Consider the following 21,291-nt stretch of genomic DNA (forward strand, 5'->3'; position numbering starts at 1 on the left):
ACTTTCCATTTTTAGAAGGGGGGCCTTGGGTCATAGGCAATGTCCCACTTTACTTTTTAAGATCCTTGGCTAAAGGAATTGTATTAAGCCAAAGTTTCATCTTTTTAAAAAGCAGATATATTTGGTTTCACATAACCTGAAATTTGGAAATGGATGCTATGTAGTTTAAATTAACCTTTCTCTACTATTTGCCACTTCCAAGGCTATGACACTTTGGAAAAAGACAGAACTCATCTGTTGAGTAGATTCTGTTCTATTTATCTCTGCTCTCACCATTCCAGCCCACAAAGCTCCTTGGCCTTGTCCAACAGCCACTGAGATCAGAGCCAGGGCTGAGTGATTACTAACGAAATTCTAGTTTCAAAAATGTATCAGTCTCCATAGAGTGTGGGAATATGGAAATTTTTCATTTATCTCTTTTAAAATTTTAGTTCTTTCTTTTGTTCTACAGAATTTCGTTTCACATTGTGCTCTGGGCCACTTCCAGATGGGCTGCCTTTTAGAACATGTGTGTCAGCCAGAGGGAGTAAAAATTTCACAGTGATTCCCCCATGTAGGGGCCAAAATGATGACAGATTGAGGAAGATGCCAGCGTCCTAGGATAGAATGTATTGCTCCAACAAGTCACATGGGGGCCTCCCAACATGTACCATGTGGCAGTATTGGGGACCATTGTACCAACTGTCAACCAGGGGTCATAGTGCCTTGAGTGTTTGAAGGCAGGGGGCTTAGGCAACCATATGACATACAGTGGGCACTTCCACGTTTTAGAGCTAAGATTCTATTTTATTTTCTTTTGTACTTCATTGCATTCTTTCTCATGCTCTTTTCATTCAAAGATTCAGTCCCAAGACAGGATTATGATACTCCACCAGCTGTTGTGTCAGGTAGGAAAATTCTAATTCCTTTAAGATTTGACTGGAGGGGAAAGATGGAGGTTGCCTGGTTTTCTCTAAAACTCTTTAAAGCAGTGATTCTCAATAGGGCTGGGTACAGGAATTTGAATTTCAGTTCTGGGATTGACAGCAGGGTAGCATATGTGGTTCAAAAAAGTATCTTTACTATTCCAACCCAGTTTTGTGTATGGAAAATAAGTATGTTGTTTTTTAAATAAAAAGTGAAAGCTCAAAGATATTTGGTCTGTGAAGAATACACAGAAAATAGAGTCTATGTTCTGTGTATCAGTGATTCTCAGTGTGAGAAGGATTCATTAGAATTTCTGGGAAGTGGGAGAAGGATATTTATGTTTACCAAAAGAGGGCACAAATTAATAAAAAAAATAGTTTGAGAAGCACTGCTTTAGAGACCAGAATTCTTTTGAAATCAGAAAGTCATTCCATTTTGCTTGCTCAGCACCCAGCATAGTGTCTGACACATAGTAGGTGCTTGATATAATTGTTTGTTGAATGAATCAAAAGTTCAAATTTGTTCCACAAATGGTATTTTGGATATTGAAAGAGAAGCTGCCAATGTTCCATTTGTACAACAAAGTGGCAGAGATTGTTTTGAGAATGCATTAGCATCTTGAGGATTTTAATTAGCAACATTTAAATTGTTTCATAAAATTCAGTGGTGCACTTTGTAAGGTGTATATGTATGTGAAGAGGTTGGTTTTTATTTTGAACTGCACAGATCTTCTGTGCTTTCACCTTAATTTTGAATTTTGTTTTCTTGCAAAGAGGAAAATGGGCACGATTTTTCATTCTTGTTGACTTTTTAAACTAAATAAAATACTGGCAGCCTGAGGAGCTTTGAACTCTTTGATCCTTTGATGTGTTAGATGATGAGGACATAAAATCTAAACCAAGAAGGGCATTGGTGTGACCGATCAAGAGACAAAGGCCAGAAATAGAATGAAAGAGCCCAAGGGGCAGTAAAGTCTGGCAACTGAACGGTGGTTTTCAAGCAGAGAACACTGTGTTCTTGACCACCTGGTTTCCCTGACCCAGCATCTGAAGGGTAATCCATTTCTCATGTCTTGTGGACTTGTTTAATTATGCTCATGGCTGAATACTCATCTTAAAAGTTCAGTTGAGAAACAATCAGTTAGCTCTCAGCTGTGAAGTCACTTTGGTCCTCTTGAAGATCTCTACAAGTTGTCATTAATTAAAATATCACTTATCTTTCCCAAAGTGTATTACCGGTCGTATCTTAACGTGCCTATTTCATTTAGGATATGGGATGCCCGGGAAGGGAAGATACTTTATTCAGTGCATACCGTCTTGACTTTGTTTAATATGTGGCTTCCACTCTTGATAATTCACCAATATTAATCATAGTGAAAGACACAAATTGGAACTTGCCTTCAACTAGGTTGTATGATTTCACTTTCAAGAACCAAATGAACAAGAACAACAAGGAAACATCAAAAGCATTTGCTAGATATCAGCCAGAGGTAGGGCTCTTACACAAATCAATTGAGGCAGGACATCTCACTGCTTGGAGCTCCCACCTAATTCCATAGACAGACAGGTACCACTGAAAGTTCTTCAACAGAGAAATGACTTGATCAAAGTAGTGCTTGAAGAAACTTAATCCAGCAATTTTGTGTGTGCTTAAGAAACAAAAAATAAGAATCACATAGTGTAGTTAGAAAAGCCAGGTATGATATCACTAGAATAAAAAAAAGTGCTAATATCCCAGCTGTAGAGTACAAAAGAAGGGACTAATATAGAAGTAACAGAAAAAATAAGATGGAGGCAGGATAGGAGTGTCACAGTCCCTTCCCCCTTTAAGTTTGGATTGGTGGTTTGACATATTATGAATTTGCACAGACGTCTTTGGCATCTTTGGTCTACAGCTAAATGAAAATAGACTACTTACCTTCCCAAAGTGTGTTAACTGTCCTGGTGGGCACAACTAGAATGACTTCTGAAGAATAATGTATCCTTTGCCCAACCCTTGACCAAATCAGGAAAGTAAAATGGGCAGAAGTGTTATAACAGTTTCTTCTCATATTCCCCAATATGCCCATATTGGACAACTCAAATAATAATCAATTCTTTGCCAGTGTCAGAACTGACTAAACTGCCATAATGCACCTGAGTTCAAGATGTCTGTTTGGTAATCTACAGAGACAAATCCAACCTAATATCATTCAATCAACCCATCAAACACTTACTGAACACCTTCTGAGTGCTAGGCACTACACACAAGTACTTGGGATACAAAGATGAATAGAAAATAGACCAAGGGTAAAAAATATCATGGTCTCATTTAATGTTGTTGTTGTTGTTATCATTGTTTGTGATGTTTAAGTGTATAAAGTATGAAGGAACTAAAATCTAGAATCTAAAAAGAAGAATCTAGAATCTAAAAAGAAGATCAGGAATAAAGTGAATTCTGATGGGGATTTGGAAGAATGAATAGGACGTTAGCAGTTGGACAAGACTGGGTAAAGTACATGAGGGGAATGGGACAGGATTGTAAACTCTTGGAGATAAAGATATATGGGGTGATTAGATGGTAGCAAGTCACTTGGCATTCTTGGGATGAAATGTCACACACAGACACTGAGGCTAGGTCAGGGTAAAGCTGATTTTAGGCAAAGACTCTTTCCTCTTTGAGTCACAGGTCACTTTGTTCTTTTTTTTATTCAAATAATATTTATCAGAAGCATACTATGTGGCCATCTTTGTGTTGGTGTTAGGGATACAACTTCCTTCTTAGAACCTAGGGTTTAATTAGGAATTCAGGTACAAACAGGTGATTCTCACACAGTATCAAAAGTATTTCTATGTAGACAAATATGTGATGTTTAAGATTGTAAATCCTTCAGTAAGGTGCCTAAATTCAGAATCTACTTATGTCACTAGTTGTAGAAACTTGGGAAATTTACTTAATTTCTCTGTAGCTTATATTACTTATCTGAGGAAATAATAATAATTACCTCATAAGGTTGTTGTGAGTATTAGAGGTGTTAAGATATATTAGCCCATGGGGCACCTGGGTGACTCAGTTGGTTAAACATCTGACTCTTGGTTTCGGCTCAGGTCAAAATTCTCAGGGTTGTGAGATCAAGCCCGGAGTTGGGCTCCGCACTGGGTGTAGAACCTGCTTAAGACTCTCTCACCCTCCCTCTGCCCCTCCCCCAGCTCACATGTGCTCCCACACTCTCTCTCTGTCTAAAATAAAATAAATAAATAATATATTTTAAAAAAGATATACAGCTCACTTAGAACAGATCCTGGAATAAAATAAGTGCTCAAGTGTTATTAGCAACAGCTATATATATATATATATATATATATACACACACACACACGTATATAGCTATATAGATATATACATGTATGTATATATATGTAGCTATATAGATATATACATATAAATGTATATATATACACATATATATGTATATATATGTCTATTTATAGAGTCTATATATGACTATTCTTGTTACAAGGTGCTATGGTGGCAAAAAGAAAAAAAAAATCAACATACAGTAGAGAAGTCAGAAAAAGTGGAAGAAACCTCTAAATGGAGACATAAGGAGACATGGGGATTAACCAAGTAAAAAATAAGTTGGAGAAGGAAAGTTTCAGACCAAGATGGCAGCATATACAAAAGCTCATGGGTATCAGGACATAGCAAATTCAGGGCAGTATAAATGGTCCAATGGCACAGAGACATATAAAAAGAGATGGGGAGTGGAGAAAATAAGCCCGGAGAAATAAGCTGGAGCAAAATCAACAGATATGATTACTTGAGGTCTGTCCTGATGGCAGTAAACAGTAAAAGGTTTTAAGTTGGAGACTGACATGACAGACCCCCTGGATACAGTGTAGTAAATGTGTTGAAGAGACATAAAATTAGAAAAGGGGGCCAGAACTCAAGAACATGAGCACAAAATGAAGTGGGCATTTGTTCAAGCTATGGAAATGAGAACACAGTATTGACAAACTTATGACGTATTAACTGACTGGCTGTCAGAATAGAAGGATAGAGAAGAGTTAGAGGTAGTTCCTTAAGGTCCTGGCCACTCAGTGGCCTGAGGTGTCATTTGCTGAGATCTGAACCAGAGGACAGAGGATCAAGTTTGGCGGGAAAGAGACCAAGTTCAGTATTGTACGTGTTGAGCTTCGGATGTCTATGAGGCATCCAAATGGAAATAATAAATATTTGGATGTGTGTGTCTGGAACTTAGAAGACAGCTACTAGCTAGAGATGAATTTTAGAGTTATCACCATGGAATTAAGTCTTGTCACCCAGATAATGTTCTTAGAATGAAGAGAAGTAGGCAGATCCTTGAACATATAGGCAGAAAAAGGAGCCCAAAATAAAGATTGGGAAAGACAACTATAGACATAGAAGGAAAACCAAGATTATGAGGTTTCAAATGAAGCCAAAGCAAGAACGTATTTCAAGAGAGGACTCTCCAGTAAGATGAGTCCTTCCATTGGATTTAGTTACATATGAGTCACTAGTCAATTTGATGGGAAGGGTAGAGACAGTGAATGTGCTGTATGGAAGTAGATGCCGCAAGTGCCAGAAACCTAACAGAGTTGGCTTTGAGGAAGAATAGACAAGATAGAACTAAAAACAAATGGAGAATGGAATTGATTGATGTTCTGATTTTTTTAGATGTTTTTAGATGGGGAAATATTTGGTCATGACAGAAAGAAGCCAGGAAAGTATTCTAAAGTTTGAAGATGTAACTCATGAAGGGCATGAGTGATATAACTAGGTCATTGAGGAAGGCAGACATCTCTTGTGGGAATGTGGGAAGATAGGAGGAAGGCTTGATATAAGTGCATATAAGTCTGTAAATGTAGGAATAGGATATTAAAGTATATTTATGAGATAAATACTATTTGTTTTTATGTGAAGTATTTAGTAGCATCTTCTGAGAGCAGGTGGGAAATGGCATGGGAAAGGATTTAAGAAGAACAGAGATTTGGAAAACTGTGGAGTAAGAAAGCCAACTACCAATATGTAGGAAGTTTGAAGGGCAATAGGGGAGGTCCATTAGAAGCTAAAGATTATGGATTTTTGTGATGCCAATCTGTGAAGATGATTGATTTTCTGCTGTAGTGATCAGTAGCCAAGAAGGCAGACAGGTGGATTAATCCAGGGCTAAGGTTTTACTGACTAGAGTGAGAAAAAGGCCAGTATGTGCTGACAGTATTGGCAAGATAGTGATTGAGTGACAAACCATAGTTTCCAGATCAACAGAAAGAGAAAAGTGGGCCATAGGGATGGGAGAGAGGGAGAAACAGGGAATATAGAGAACAGAGGTCTCGATGAGATATACAAAGTGGTCAGAAGAGAAGACTTGGTTTAAGATTATGGATAATGGGGGTGCCCGGGTGGCTCAGGTGGTTGAACATCTGCCTTCAGCTCTGGTCATGATCCCGGGATCCTGGGATTGAGCCCCACATCGGGCTCCTGGCTCAGCGGGGAGCCTGCTTCTCCCTCTCCCTCTGCCTCTCCCCATGCTCATGCTCTCTCTCTCTCTGTATCTCTGTGTCTCAAATGAATAAATAAAATCTTTAAAAAAAAAAAGATTATGGATAATGAAACATTTCTTAGCAAAGTCAAAGTCATGAAAGCAGGTGGTCAAAGGTGGACTTGAGGTGAAGGTGACAGAGGTTAAAGAAATCAAGCAATACGAATGTAAGAGACTGCTGTTTAAGTGGGTATTTTTGTAAGTCTGAATTTTTTTTGTTTTATTTGTTTTCTGACATTAATAAGATGTCAGCCAATCACTGATAGAACGGATAGAACATATTTCTGGAACATATTACAAAGACACTAAAGACTTCCTCTAAGAATTTTTAAAAATGAAGTTCTTTCCAGAACACTTGGAATATAGATCTAATTAAAGGCAGAAACATGTATCAGATCAGTGTTTTTCAGGGCATGATTTGTGGATCACCATGATACTTCCAATGATTTTAGGAATATAGGGGATCAAACTTGTTATTTTTACTCTAGCAGCTGTATAGTTACTTCAGTGTGAATTTGAATAACATAGAATAAGCTCACCAAACACATAGCTTAAGGGATACTTTGCTTAGGAAAGGTTTAAGGTAAATAGTTAAAATGTGAATACATTTTTTAAAAAAAATAATAATTCAGGAAGAATACAGGTGAGGCAAGAGTGGCGATGTCCAAAAAAAGTGGCTACAGTTTGGGAAATGTAGTCCTAGATTTATTTCACAGGACTCATCTCTCCTTGTCAAAGTCTCTGCTGCACCTCATCCAGCTTATTTCAAGGCCAGAAGACAGAGGCTGGAACTACCCTGTATATTTTCATGCAAAATCACAGGAGCCTATTCTCTTTTTAGTGTTTCTTTTCCCTAACAATTATAACTTTTTAAAAAGATCCTCCCATTTTAGGCAAATTTGAATGAAAAAAATGGCAAGTAAAACATCATTTTTTTTCTATTCACAGTTGGATTTTATGAGGAACAAAGGAAAACTACTGATAATTTGTTGTCAGATTCAGCTCTGAGCTCTGAGCTGACTTTCCCTGAAGGGCATCATCAAGAAATCAGGCAAAAGACTACTATGGACAGGAAACCAAAGTAGAACCAAAATTCATTCTTCTTTGCGAAAAACCTTAGAGTTCAAAACTTGAACCTGTGTTTGGGAAAAATGAAAAAAATAAAAAAGGAGCCAAAAAATTCATTGATAGGAATCTGTAGAACTTCTGGAACATATGCATTTTCTGTCATATCTTTTCTACACACCAGCTAAAATAGGTTGAAAGTAGTCAACGTTATCAGGGCAACTTCACAATGAGGTTTCACAGAAAAGGCATATGTAAATCACAATAGAGTTACACTCAGTTTGTTCAAATATGAACTTAAGTGTCAGATTTCTAGCCAGGGAGTCATGCTATAAGAATGAAGTCCTTCACAGAGGTACTTGCCTGGATTAAGACCAAATTCACTGCTAAAATCATGTGCAGTTTTTGCTGCACATTGTCTTTGCTAGTCAGTAACATCAGTTTGCATTAGAAATTAATGCATTGCATTAATTTGGAATTGGTCATGCTCTACCAAAGATTTGGTTGAAGCCTACCTGTGTACTGCCTCTTCTTGAATGGGAATCACTTTATAAACCTAGCTCATAATTGGGGACAGGGGCGTATTTGAGCTATTTCAAAGAACAAAACCATTTTTCAAGCTCTAAATAAAATTTGTTTTCATGGATACCATGAGCTAATTACAAATGATTTCCATCTCTTAATTAAAAATTAGGTCCATTAGTACCTCCAATTAACAACAATTAGCCATTAAATTGCATTTACTGTAAAAGACCTGACACAGAGTTATGTGCTCCTGCAAGCCATGCATGAAAATCGGTCTCATTTCTTTGCTCAAATATTGTGCATCTATTTTAATTACAAAACTGCATTTGTTTAAATATACTAATTGATTGTTTCTTTTCAATAAATTCTAATAAGGGAGACTTTGTTCTACTTATTATTCACTCATTCAACTAATATTTATGAGCTCCTAGAGTGCTATAAGGAACCAAAGGCTAGATGGTATAAAATAGAGATGTACCCATTTCCTTCAAAGAACGTGGAATCTAACAACAGAGCACAGGGCTGTAATGACTTATATAACACAGCATGCAACAGATATCATAAAAGCAGTTTGCAGAAAAGACTTTGTATGAGTATTTGACAAATAGGCATGTGCATGCTGTCATTGTGTTCCTGCTAGTGCATTTATATTGTTCACTACATTACAAAAATAAAGCCTTAAACACTTTTCCTATGGGGCCACAATGTTTTACTGCTTTATTCAAGTAACCGATAAATAAAGGGAGCTTAAGTCAATCGACTGTTCTGATATATAAACATCACTAATGTAGCCCAATTTGGGGAGGGGGTGCGTATGGAGGGAGTTGGGATAGAAGGATGCAAAATTTTTGTCTTATCTTCTAATCCAGCAAGTTTTTTCTGTAAAAGTCCATACTATAAATATTTTAGGCTTTGACGGCCATAGAGTGTATCATAATGACTCAACTCTGCCTTAGGGGTGAAAACAGCCACAGACTGTGTATAAATGGATGAGTATGGCTATATCCCAATAAAGCTTTATTTATAAAAATGGCAACAAGCTGGATTTAGCCTATGGGTTATATAGTTTGCCCACCCCTGCTCTAATCAATTCATTTCACAAGTATTCCAAGTTAAATACTATACTGACATCAAAATAAGCATGAAGTACATTTCATTTTAAAGTTGGCATTTTTGTGTTTTTTTATTTCATGAAAGGCATACAGAATATCAGAAAAGCAGAGGTGGGAGAGGTTGAGATAAAGACACAGAGAGCCATTTCTTAATATTTTAGTGTGTACAGCATAATTGTTTGTGGTACTGAAGTATTAAAACTCTGAGTACCTTTTTTTTTTTTTTTAATTTCTCACATACTCATCATCTCTGGGTTTCCTGGGACTTATTTGTTTGGACCAGCAATGGGGGATTATCAACCAGGAAAATTAAATATATATTCTGTTTAATATCCTCTTGATGGCTTTTAGAATTCTGTGCTTTTAGAAATCTATAGAAAAGGTAAGAGGTCATCCAAACGGATTTGTAGTAAAAATATATTTTACATCTTTGTCACACCACCTAGCCTGGTATTCTCATGGCCCTTGTGGTTGATTGGCGTCCACTGAAGTCATTCTTGATTTGTCAGTACTAGCTAGTTATTCTGTTTCCCCCTGGGTAACCACATGCCTGAGTACTGCATAGTGCTTTGCACTCAAGGTGAAGGCAAGCTTTCCTGGTTTCGTCTAAAGACTTAACGCTGCAATAAGGCAGGCCTGGGAGGGCTGGAGATAGTACTGCCCTTCTATGGCAGGGTCAGAGCGAATTTCCCTGCGTGAAGCAGCACACACAAGACGTGGAGAGGCAGCATCCAAAATGCTGTCTCTTTACAGCAGAATCCTCCTCAGTGAGTGGCAGCGATGGGCCTAGGGCATTCCACAGCATCAGGGACATAGTGTCACTTGGTACCCCAACCATCCCCAAGGGCAGTACCTGTGTGATGGCAGCAGAGGAAGAGAGCATTTTCAAGACGAGGATCGATACTAAAGGAAGCTAACTGCATGTGCGGGAATCAGCACATCTGGTCCTGAAAGCACGTGGTTCCCTTTTTAATCAACGGCACGAAGTAGGCACGGGAGGTTCCTGCCAGAGAATCCAACCCTGACTTGACTATCATGCAGCACTTGCCAGAGGCGGGCTGGAGACATCTGATCCTGGAGAGACACGGCCTGACAGACATGCCAACATTTCTCTAGACTCTGTTAAATTAGTTTATCAGAAAGCAAAATACCTGAACCGTGTGATTATACATCCCCATAGAAATGCTTTCTCAGAGTTAAAATGTAATGTTTTAACCTCTTCTTTCTTAGAAGGGTGACACATGACACAGACACTTAAACCACATCACTAGCTTTCTAGAGACACTACAGTGGAAGTAATTGTCCATTATTTTACCCAATGTTACCTTAAAGAAGCCGATGAGGAATTGCTGCTTGAGTTCAGTGCCTCGGCAAGTATCTCTCTCCAGATGAGCAGATATCCTTCTTTTTAACTGACATTCTAAAGTACATAACTTAATCTATTTCCCTTTTGGCCCTGGCTATCAACACAGTTCGAGTCAGATGCAGTACATTGCAAACGTTCCCAGTGGCATGTTCTCTTGATTGCTCTTGACTCTTCATTGATTTGTTGGTGTTTTTAATTGTGCTTTTTAATATCGTGCTTAATTATTTAAACCCTTCACAGATTTGACTTGGAAATACAAAAGCTCTCATTTTTGTGGTAAAAAGCATAAGTGAAAAAAATGCTAACGGGCTCAGGGAAGTTTGTGTGCTGTAAAGTCTCAGTGGCAAGATAAAATGCAAGATGATTGTGATGATGTGTTGATCTGATCTAAAAATTGGCCAGCAGGCAGATTTCATTTATTCACACACATGCAACTTGGAATAAAAAAAAGGATGGTATCATAATTAGAAATGGCTTTCAGAGTCAAGAAGGTATATGTGATTCCTGGTCCAACTACTTAATAATTATTTCCCAATAAATTTTACTTAAATTTTCCAAAGCTTACTTTTCCCCTCCTTAAGTACAGAGAGTGCATTAGCACCTCTCTGTGTGTACTTATGTGAGGACTGAGATGACCTATCTAAAGTACTTAGTACATGCCTGAGTCATAATAGATATTAAATAACTGAGGCTTCCTTTTCTTTTCCTTTCCCTGAATTCAGGGAAGTATGTTGGACTTTTTGAAGTGTCACTAACCTTACATTTGCCGTAAGAGATTGGCTGAACCAATGCTATTTTATTTTTTTATTTTTATTTTTTTTAAAGATTTTATTTATTTATTTGACAGAGAGAGACACAGCGAGAGAGGGAACACAAGCAGGGGGAGTGGGAGAGGGAGAAGCAGGCTTCCTGCCGAGCAGGGAGCCCGATGCGGGGCTCGATCCCAGGACCCTGGGATCATGACCTGAGCCGAAGGCAGTCGCTTAACAACTGAGCCACCCAGGCGCCCCTGAACCAATGCTATTTTAAAATAGAGTTCCCAAGCCCAGTATCTAACAATAGAAGAACTATTAAAGGAGTTGACTTTATATCTTCCCTATTGTCTGAACTATGATAATATTATTAGTTGAATTAATATAATAAATAAAATTTAAACATTTTTTAACAACATGAGAAAATAATATTCATAATGTAAAGTGGGAAAGGTGACAAAATTGAACCACCGTTATAATTTTGAGTCCTAAACGTGCGTGTGAAGCTAAACAAGAGTGCATTACCTAATTATCATATGTATTTTTAATTTTTTTCTAAGCTTTTTGAAATGTTGCTTTGCAGCTTGTATCATTTACTAAAATGTTAACAGCACAGTCTTTCAATATATCTAGTATTGGAGAGATATTTATAGACAAAGAAAATGAGTGTATTAGTATACAGATGATAATAATGATGATTGTCATGATTAGATCATGCAGTGGTAGCATCGGTGACCTCTAAAATTTTCCCCACTTCTATTCTTATATCTCAACACTATGGCGTTTATGGTAGAATTAAAAGAAACCTATTTCTTTGATAAAAGTGGCACCGAATTTTTGAGCAATTCTGTAGCCTCAAGTCAGTCTTAATTTTTTATGTGAATTCATCATCCACCTACCAGATGGTGCATCTTCACAATCAGTTGACCACTGCTTTTAACATTGCCCATATTGAAATCATATTTCAAATGATATATTGTGTCCCTGGCATGCAGGGACAACCTAAAATCTTCTCAGTTTATTTAATGGGAGACTTCCAGTCTCTTGTGGTTTATGGAATTGATAAAATATGTTTGAAATTAGGATCATATATAATATACTTTAATTACATGTGGATATTAAGTCTAATTCCATGAGTTTTAATACGTATATATATACACATACAATTATATGTGTATATATATGTTCATATGTGTACACCTTTAAAATGTACATTTAAAATAAAAATCTGCTTTTGGAGATAATTGGTTTTCCCAAGTTGCAGATCACAAAATATTTATTCAAGTCCACTTGCCATCCAAGATGCTGCTTATACATCCTTCTTTTCTACTACTAACTTTCATTCATTTTGATAATGTGGAATATATCACAAACAGTATATTACTTCTTATCAGGCTGGATCTTCTTTTTTACTTGTCTGAACTGTGCACTTTGGTGCACTCACTGTGATTTAGCTTTGATACAATATTGATTGCAAAACCATCAGCTATCTGACCTAGATACTACATATCAAAAACAATAATCAAGTTTCCCATCAAGTTTCCTTAAAAATGAAAAACAAAAAGTTGAAAAGATTTTAAAACAATGGTGCCCTTTAATTTACATGCAATGGACATAATTCAGCTGGCAGCAGAATTATGTTGGATTCAGGGTAATGGATTGCAGGCCCCTATAAGGCATAAATTTAATTACTTTATGTGCCTGCGCTGCATCCAGCATTCTGCCCAAGAGACTCAGATCTGGGAAAGTACAGGACTCCAGATTCAGGAAATGGGAATTTCATTCATAATTGAGCAGTTACTTTAGCAAGTCAAATATGTGGAGTTGGTTTAAAAAAAAATCATTGAGGTTTTTGAGATATTTGTTCTGGAAGATTAAAGCCTACTAGCCAAAGAAGACCAGAAACCAACTATAGTCAAATAAAATTAGATTTACTAGCTTGAAAAATGAGGGAAAAGTTGCAGGTGAACCACAGAACATCTCAGAAGAGGGAATTTGGAGGGACTTATAGGATTCAAACTTGTATAGTAGGACTTTGGGAAGGGCTTCAGGAAGTGAGTTTATTCTGCATTGGGTGCTGTCAGGAAGTGGGGGTGCAACTGAATGATTGGGTGTCTTAGTAAGTATTGTCTACTAAGTGAGAGGAACAAAGCAAAGCTAGAGTTAACATTGGTTATGATGCAGTAGTCACTCACATTAGACAGAAAAGGGAGGTATTTAATTGTTTTTAGGTTTGCAAAATGCCCTTGCCTCCCTCTGTCCTTTATCCCCCAGTCATCAAATGTTCTTGTCTGATAATTGTTGATAATTCTTAAAAATTGTTTAATTGGGAATACTATGACCTTGCTAATAGCTCCTAGCTAATTAAAGATCATTTGAAACATTTCCATAAATTCTTTCCTTATCTAAAGGCCAATTATAATGTTGCCTGATAAAAATATAGCAGAACATTCAATGGCCTTGATAAAAGGTCAGTACAAACATGAGATAGGTCAAAATGTGTTTTATTTATCATAAGCATTGAGTGTACATGGAAAGTACTGCTAATGCAAAAATGAATCTCTGTACACAAAGAATACCTTATGTTCAAGATGCTGTGCTAAGTACTCTATGTGGATTGATTGGTTACATTTGATCATCACAACCATCCAGTAAGGAAGTTTCTGTGTCCTCTACAAAATGATTCTTTACAAGATCAGCTGGATCCCCTACTCATATTTATGCTCCTTCAGCTGTTTTAAACTTTTCAGCCTTCTCAAGTTCCATACACAAGTCTTGCCATTTATGCTCAGAAGATGGCTACCTCCTCCTTTATGAGAAGATGAATACCATATTTGATCGGATCTCCCACAAATGTTTTCTCTTTACTTCAAATGTCTCTTTCTTCATTCTTCCTCTCTTCCTATCCTTTTGTATTTTGTCAAGTCATGGCCTTTTCTTTGTCAATGTTAACCCTTCCTTCTATGTTCTTGTTTTCATGTCCTAACCTCTGATGTTCTTACAGCAGTGATCCCACATACACCTTCTTCAACATATACTTATCTATTGATGACATTTCCTCTGCTCAAACAAAAACAAAAGGTGTAGATTCTTTCTATCTTGTTTTCCAGAGTACTGGTCTTAGGGTACTTTGCTTTTCTTTGTTCTCTTCCTCAGTGAAGTTGTCTGCTTCCTCAGCTTTAACCATCATGTAGATGACCTCTCTTTTACTTGTTTACTTGATGATGTTTACTTGTTTACCAAATCTCAATTGCTCATCCCATCCCTTGAATTCCATGCCCCTGGTTCTAGATACCTCCCAAATGTCCCCCTTCCTCTTCCACCACCCTTGGCTGGCCCACTGAAGCCCAGACTTCATATTCACAATTCAAGACTCAATCTTTCCTCCCAGTCTACTTTCTCCCACAGACTTCCCTATGGTTCAAGCAAACCACTTTCAGTATTATTTCTCTAAGACAAGATTTTCAACATGAAGTCTATCTATGAGTTTAGGATTGTTATGTTCTTTGACAGTGGCTTGGATTATATATAACTCTTCCTTTTGGGTGAGAACCACATGATTTAATACTCAACTGAGCTTGAGTAGAATAGAAAATCTCTTATAAATTGTCAGGTCATTTTTCTTGCCAAGATATTGTGCTTCAAAGTTCAGAGACATTTTGGCTCACTCTTCCCCACATGCAGCTTTCCTTTCTTTCTTTTTTTTTTTTTAATTCCACAATATACTTTGAATCTGCTCTCCATCTGAATTGTATTCCATTCTATTACCCCAGTCCAGGTTGGGTCCTTTTTACCTTCTAATTTTATTTTTGAAAAGTCAATACCTGGCCTTTCTTACTTAGCCTTCACACAAATGCCTGAATAAACTTTGAGATTAACATTTTTACTTTAACTTGATCAGCAAGGATATGATCTTCATATAACAATTGGGAGTTACTTAGTAAATAACTATCCCTACTCTATTCTTTTACTGCCAGGGAGAGTGTACAGATTAGATCTCTGAATCTAATGTCAACTTTTCTTTTTTTTTTTTTTTAAAGATTTTATTTATTTATTTGACAGAGAGAGACACAGCAAGAGAGGGAACACAAGCAGGGGGAGTGGGAGAAGCAGGCTTCCCGAGGAGCAGGGAGCCTGATGTGGGGCTCGATCCCAGGACCCTGGGATCATGACCTGAGCCGAAGGCAGACACTTAACGACTGAGTCACCCAGGCGCCCCTAATATCAACTTTTCTAATAGCAACACTCAAATTTGGAAACCAGTACATACCAGAAATGTGACACTACTCAAAGCTATGGGGACTTACAGAGATTACTCTACAGGGACGTGGGTGTTAAAACAGCGTCATATTGTAGAACCACAGTGGTGATTGCTCATTGTTCTCTGTGTGAGTGCAGACCTAAATTTTTCCTGGGAAGAATCTTATCTTTTCTGCAGCTAACCTCCAAATAGTGGGAGGTCTATTTTGGGTGGAGTGAGTGGGTTTTCTTAAATTCTTCTTAGCTTCTTCAATTTGACACTGTCTATCCCATGCCAAGTTCAGCATTGGGACTTTTGTGTTACCAACAGCAAAGAAAGCCACATTCCAAGTCCTTGTCAAGAAGTACAGTGCCAGAGTCACTAATGCTCATACCTTTCAGAACCTTGGCTAAAGGAAAATAATATTTTTGGAGGAATATTTGGATAATATGCCATATATCCATTCTCCTTAGTTATTCTAAATTATAGCCTTGGATTAAGAAGCTGTCTTACCTGGAATTCTGGGTCCCACTGACCCCCTGAAAAATAGCTTTTTCTCAAGTATGCATTGGCACAATGCCATTCACTTCCATTTGAAGGACACTATAATAATAGCCCTTGGAAACTTACTTTGCTTACTTTAGAGCTTTTGCTCCTTAAACTACACAGTATCTGCTCTTTTCTGACCCACGGGAGAAATGTCTCTCTCGCCTCCATATTTGGAATTATTCTTCTATGCATCTGATTTATTTTCTTACCTAATGGACACAGTATCGTGTAATTCATTGCTAACTAACTCTGATGAATTTTAATGGCCTTGCTGACTTCATCTTACTTTTTTCCCTTCATCTCATTTTTCTCACTCATTTGATACTACAACATTTTGTACAATTTTGGAAGCTGCCTTAAATCCTTTTTGGGAGCAAGCTGAGCTATAATTAAATAAATGAGTGGAGACTCCGAATGTATAATATTCTTAGTCATGAGCCACAACTCAAAGTGTGCAAGAGTTAAGAAGGACTCATCAACCTTGTGTTGGAGACTGCCACTGTATAATCCTCAAGCTACTCTTCCAACTGCTTTTCCTACCATGTGCCTCCATAATTATTTTCTTTCACTGGTCACAGTTATTTGTAGGATATGTTTGACTGTGAGCAGTTTCTTTCTTGCTTGGCCTGTGCTGACTTTCTACTTCTTCTCTGCCACATCTGTAGTTTCTGCTGGTCAAATCTTACTCATCTTTAACAATGTCTCTGCCATGAATCTCTTCCCAATTTTCACAGCCAGATGTGATGTCACTTCAGTTTGAAAATTCCAAGTCCTCTGTTAACACCTGTTGTACTCCCCCTGACAGTATTGTATATTCCTCGCCACCTCTCCACCCCATCTTGAGATTGCAGGTCCCTGGAGCTTTGGAGTTCAAGAACTGTGCTAGTCCCATTATGCCTAGTTGTACTAAAGCTCAAATTTTTGATGAAAATAAAAGTCTTTAAATAAGGTCTCACCCTCAAGGACAGACTTCAGTGTTGACTTTTACTCCAAATAAATTTAAAAGACCAAATGTGAAGGTAATACTAAGCTAGTCAGAGGCCTGAATTTTCTCTAATAGGCCTAAAATTTAGGACAATTTTTCCCCCCAGAGAGTTACTCTAATTAACTCTCATCCCTTGACAGGATTACCATGGCATCCATCTGACTGGTCTTGCTGATTCAAGCCTTAACCCACCGCAATCCCTTCTCTCAACAACCACCAGCGTCATCTTTCTAAAACTGTTTCAAGTCCTTCCACAGCCTTCAAAACTTCCTCCTCAGTCCTTAGTCCCTGCCACAAGGTCCTTCATGATCCTCATGGCTACTTCTCCACACTCATCTCTCACTACTTCTGTGCTCCAGGCATAATTGCTTTCAATTTGCAGGATGGGCCAAGCTTCTAGGGTCTTTGCCTAAGTGGAAATATAACTATGAGTCGTCCCTCTGTCTAGATGCTCTGTCTAGATGTCTAATGTTTTTCCCTCTACTCTTCAATTTGCTAATTCAGGCTTGTTTTCCAGGGATTGTCTCAGATGCTTTTTTTTTTTTTTTCTTGAAGTCTCCTTTATCTTTCTATCTTGTCTTAGATGGCATTTTTCTTATTCTTTTAGGTTCCTCAGAGTATCTTCATCATAACATTTAACACACTGAACCATCATTTTCTGTTTAATTATATTTCTTTCCCTCTAGAGTGAGGACTATAAACTCCTTCAAAGCAGGGACTACTTATATTTACCTTATTTCCCTGTTACCCAGCACCGTCTGAGTAGGTGTTTAATAAATATTTGTTGGTTGAATAAATGATGCCCACATGTAAGAATGCTGATTTGGTAGACACACCTATATAATCCTAACCTGAACTTCAAAAAAAATTAAAATAGTAAAAGGAAAACAGAATTCCCAAGAATTTTGGAAATTTGAATGAACAACTAAATGCAGAGAGCTTTCTGAATGGGATAGGAAAATCTCATGAACAAGAAGGTGGAAGAAAAAGTGAAAAAATTTGGAGGAAATGGAATTATTGGGGAAGGAGTCTTAATGAAATAATTTAAAATGTTGGTGGAAACCCACAAAGTGTCTGTTAGAAATATGACTGCCCTTCAGCAATGCTGCTTATCTAGAAGATTTCATTTTGTTAATTGTCTTCCCTAGATAACCATCATATTCATTTATCTTACTAACATCATTATAATTGATTCCCCAGAGTCACCTTCTGGAAGTACTTTCATACCCTTTTTGTTGCCTAGGCCCCTCACAAGTACACCACTGCAAACACACTGGTCCCAATGACATAGCATCTTTGCCTAATTTGTGTGTGTGTGTGTGTGTGTGTGTGTGTTAATTCTTCAATGGCCTGTGTCATACCTTTTGCATATTGTCTAAAAGACATGCATCCAGGTGCCTCATACTCATTGTGACTGGCAATCAGGACAATTAATGGCCTTTAGTTCTTTTTCATTAATGCAATGGAAAAGCACCATGCCCAATCCATTAGTGATGCACTATTATATTAAGAGCTTACTTAAGAAACACAGCCAGCCAGTGGACATAAGGCTGGTTTCCCTTAAATAGGATTTTCAGCCATGATCAAACAAAGCACCTTTTCATCTAGCAGAAAAGTTGCTGCTCTCTCCCTGTTTCTCTTTCTCACTGTGTTTTGTCCTAATTTATCCTGGCAGTCCATAAGGAACTTAACTAATGTTTTCTAAATGACATTGAAAATTCTTGAAGATTAACAGTGTTCATAGGGATAAAATATCAATTTGTCTTTTGAAAACTTCTCTTTGATTGTTCCTGTCTGTGGGTTTTAGTTTCTTGAATTCCTTACTCTTAAAGAGATATTTTTCCTCTTGATTTTTCTCACTATGAAACTGGTTATAAGTATAAAATAAGCAGCCATTCTGTTTGGGTTTATTTTTTATTATTATTCTTTTAGCATTCATGCAGATAAAACTCCCCTGTTATTTTCATTCCTTTAGGAAATTATGTTTGATTGATGGCCTTGAACTTGGCTAGTTTAGGCAAGATTTGAGGATTTTTTAATCCCCTAAACTCAATTGGATTATTTTGCCCCTAGCTGATAGTATAAGGTGTCTGTTCGCATTAAAACTCCCACCACTGGCATTTTTACTTATCACCCAAGCCATTTAAGGCTTCAAGTTCATTTGAAGAACTAATTCCATGTGATGTTAAAGCGCGTAAGTGTGTATAAGGCCTAGTTTCTAAAATACCTTTCCTTGGAAAGCTCATCAAGAGTGGAATGCAACCACTCAGCCACAACAAAGGACATCAACCTCATAGGACTTTTTCTGTAATCACTAATTTATATGTTTAAAACAATGAGTCTTAACATAAGTAATACAACCAAAGAGTTCTTGTTAAAGCATGGAAAGTGCAGTTTTTGTGTTCACTTCTGCAGTGAGCTCCTGTCACCACTTTTTCTCACTGTAGCCCACTCTCAGTGGCCACACAGGAGGAGAAGACATGAGAACCTGACAGCACAGCACAAGGACCTGATCCTGTGCCTATGCTGGGCAGGCAGCACACAGTGCCGGGATGAATATAGCTTTGAGGAATGTCAGCATTTAGATCCCACCCCCCAGTGCTCTTTCTGGGGCCTCTCTGGAGCTGAAAAGGCAGCTGAGACTGTGTGAGCTTGATGGGAAATTAGAATAATCATAACAGAGACTTTCATTTTACTCACTTTCTAGGATTCCAAGTTTACAACTTCACATTTTCAGTTCTCTGCCATTGGTTCTCAAGATGTGGTCCTAGACCAGTAGAATCAGCACCTCCTAAAAACTTGTTAGAAACACAACGCTTAGGCCCACTATCATCGTCTCGTATAAGTCATCCAGGTGATTATGATGCTCATTCAAGATTGAGAACCGCTCCAAGCCAGTCAGCCAATCACAGGCAGGTGAAGGGGGTAAGGTTGGACTAAATAAGACAATGGAAGGAACAAAACTGATGGTGGAATAAAAGAAGAATGTTAATTGTCTTCCATTATTCATACTCTTTTCTTCCTCCCAGAATTCTATTATACATTGTTGTTGTACAATTTCCTTCCTTTGGTGTGAATTTTTTTTTAAACTAACAAAATTTGACTTGGAATGTGAGTACAGGGAGAACCAGAGAAATCCCTATGTGAATTTATGCAGTCTACTCAAACTATCTGGATTCATGGCCTATAATGATAGATTTAGGAAATCCTGGAAAATGAAATCAAATGAATCGGTATATTTGCATGGTGTGCACATTCACTATGGCGTGGTTACCCATGTTAGTTATGTGGTTACTTCAGGGAGGTCTTAGTAATGTTAAAGTTCTATTTTAAAAGGACCAAGACTCATATGCAATATATATAAATATATAGAAGTAATCATACCATGTCAACAACCATCTCCCTCTCTAGAACATTCCTTTGAGCCTCTAGTAATTAGAACAGTGACTGAATTGGCCCTTTTTATTTTCCACTGGTGTCAAATACAGTTAAAATGATTATAGTGTACTTGGATACTAAGGCTCTTTTTGTAACTGGCAGCATCTAATCCTGATTATTTACTGTTTGTATTTCTAAAATATGAAAAAGTAGAAGCAGAGCTTTCAGCTGAGTTCCCAGTTTCACACCCAGGATGACCTTCATTGTCTACAGACTCAATGTGACTTATTGCTAATGAGGACAGTTGTACTTTCCTCCTGTCCATGAACCCTAACCCTCTTTTTGCCAGTGCTGCAGAAAGAATCCTGTGTACAATTGGGAAGAACATTTTTTACCTACATCCCATGTCTTTACAATTTTTTACAATTCCTTTGGGGATACACACACACACACACACACACACACACACACACACACACACACACACACATATATACATACACACGCTTACACACACATATCTATGTCTCTGTTTTACTTTCCTGTTCTTAATGCAAGATAAAACTCCAAGGAAGAATGATAGAAATACAGAGTACAGAATTTGAATGTATCACTTAAACTTTATTAATCTTTTAGTCATTATGTGAAATATAGATTTCCTTATAGAACATATTTAAGCATAACTTCCCAAACAACTACAAGAGTAGCAGATTTAAAATTTTGTGGCATATTAGAATCACCGGGGGAGCTTTAAATATCCAACCACCCAGGCTATGCTCCAGGCTCATTAGATCAGGTTATCTGTAGGTGGGACCCAGGCCACCAGTATTTTGTTAAAGCTGCCCAGGTGATTCCAATGTAAAGTCAAGCT

At 37.6% G+C, this 21,291-nt stretch overlaps 1 protein-coding gene across 20 annotated transcripts in view; it reads left to right on the forward strand.

Annotated features, from left to right (window-relative positions):
• Positions 1-21,291, forward strand: part of RBMS3 (RNA binding motif single stranded interacting protein 3) — a 1,332,425-nt gene that overhangs the window by 1,275,362 nt on the left and 35,772 nt on the right. For 12 of the 20 annotated variants that reach the window (XM_078072625.1, XM_078072638.1, XM_078072649.1 and 9 more), the window contains one exon: positions 840-887. The exons of 6 other annotated variants lie outside the window; for them this stretch is intronic. In XM_078072625.1, the coding sequence (XP_077928751.1) occupies positions 840-887 (48 nt within the window). Of the gene's footprint in view, positions 1-839; positions 888-7,396; positions 8,419-21,291 lie in introns of those variants that run through there. 2 more of the 20 variants (XM_078072655.1, XM_078072680.1) reach the window with 2 other exon arrangements.

The sequence above is a fragment of the Halichoerus grypus genome, chromosome 1, assembly GCF_964656455.1.
Source record: "Halichoerus grypus chromosome 1, mHalGry1.hap1.1, whole genome shotgun sequence".
Taxonomy (NCBI): Eukaryota; Metazoa; Chordata; class Mammalia; order Carnivora; family Phocidae; genus Halichoerus; species Halichoerus grypus.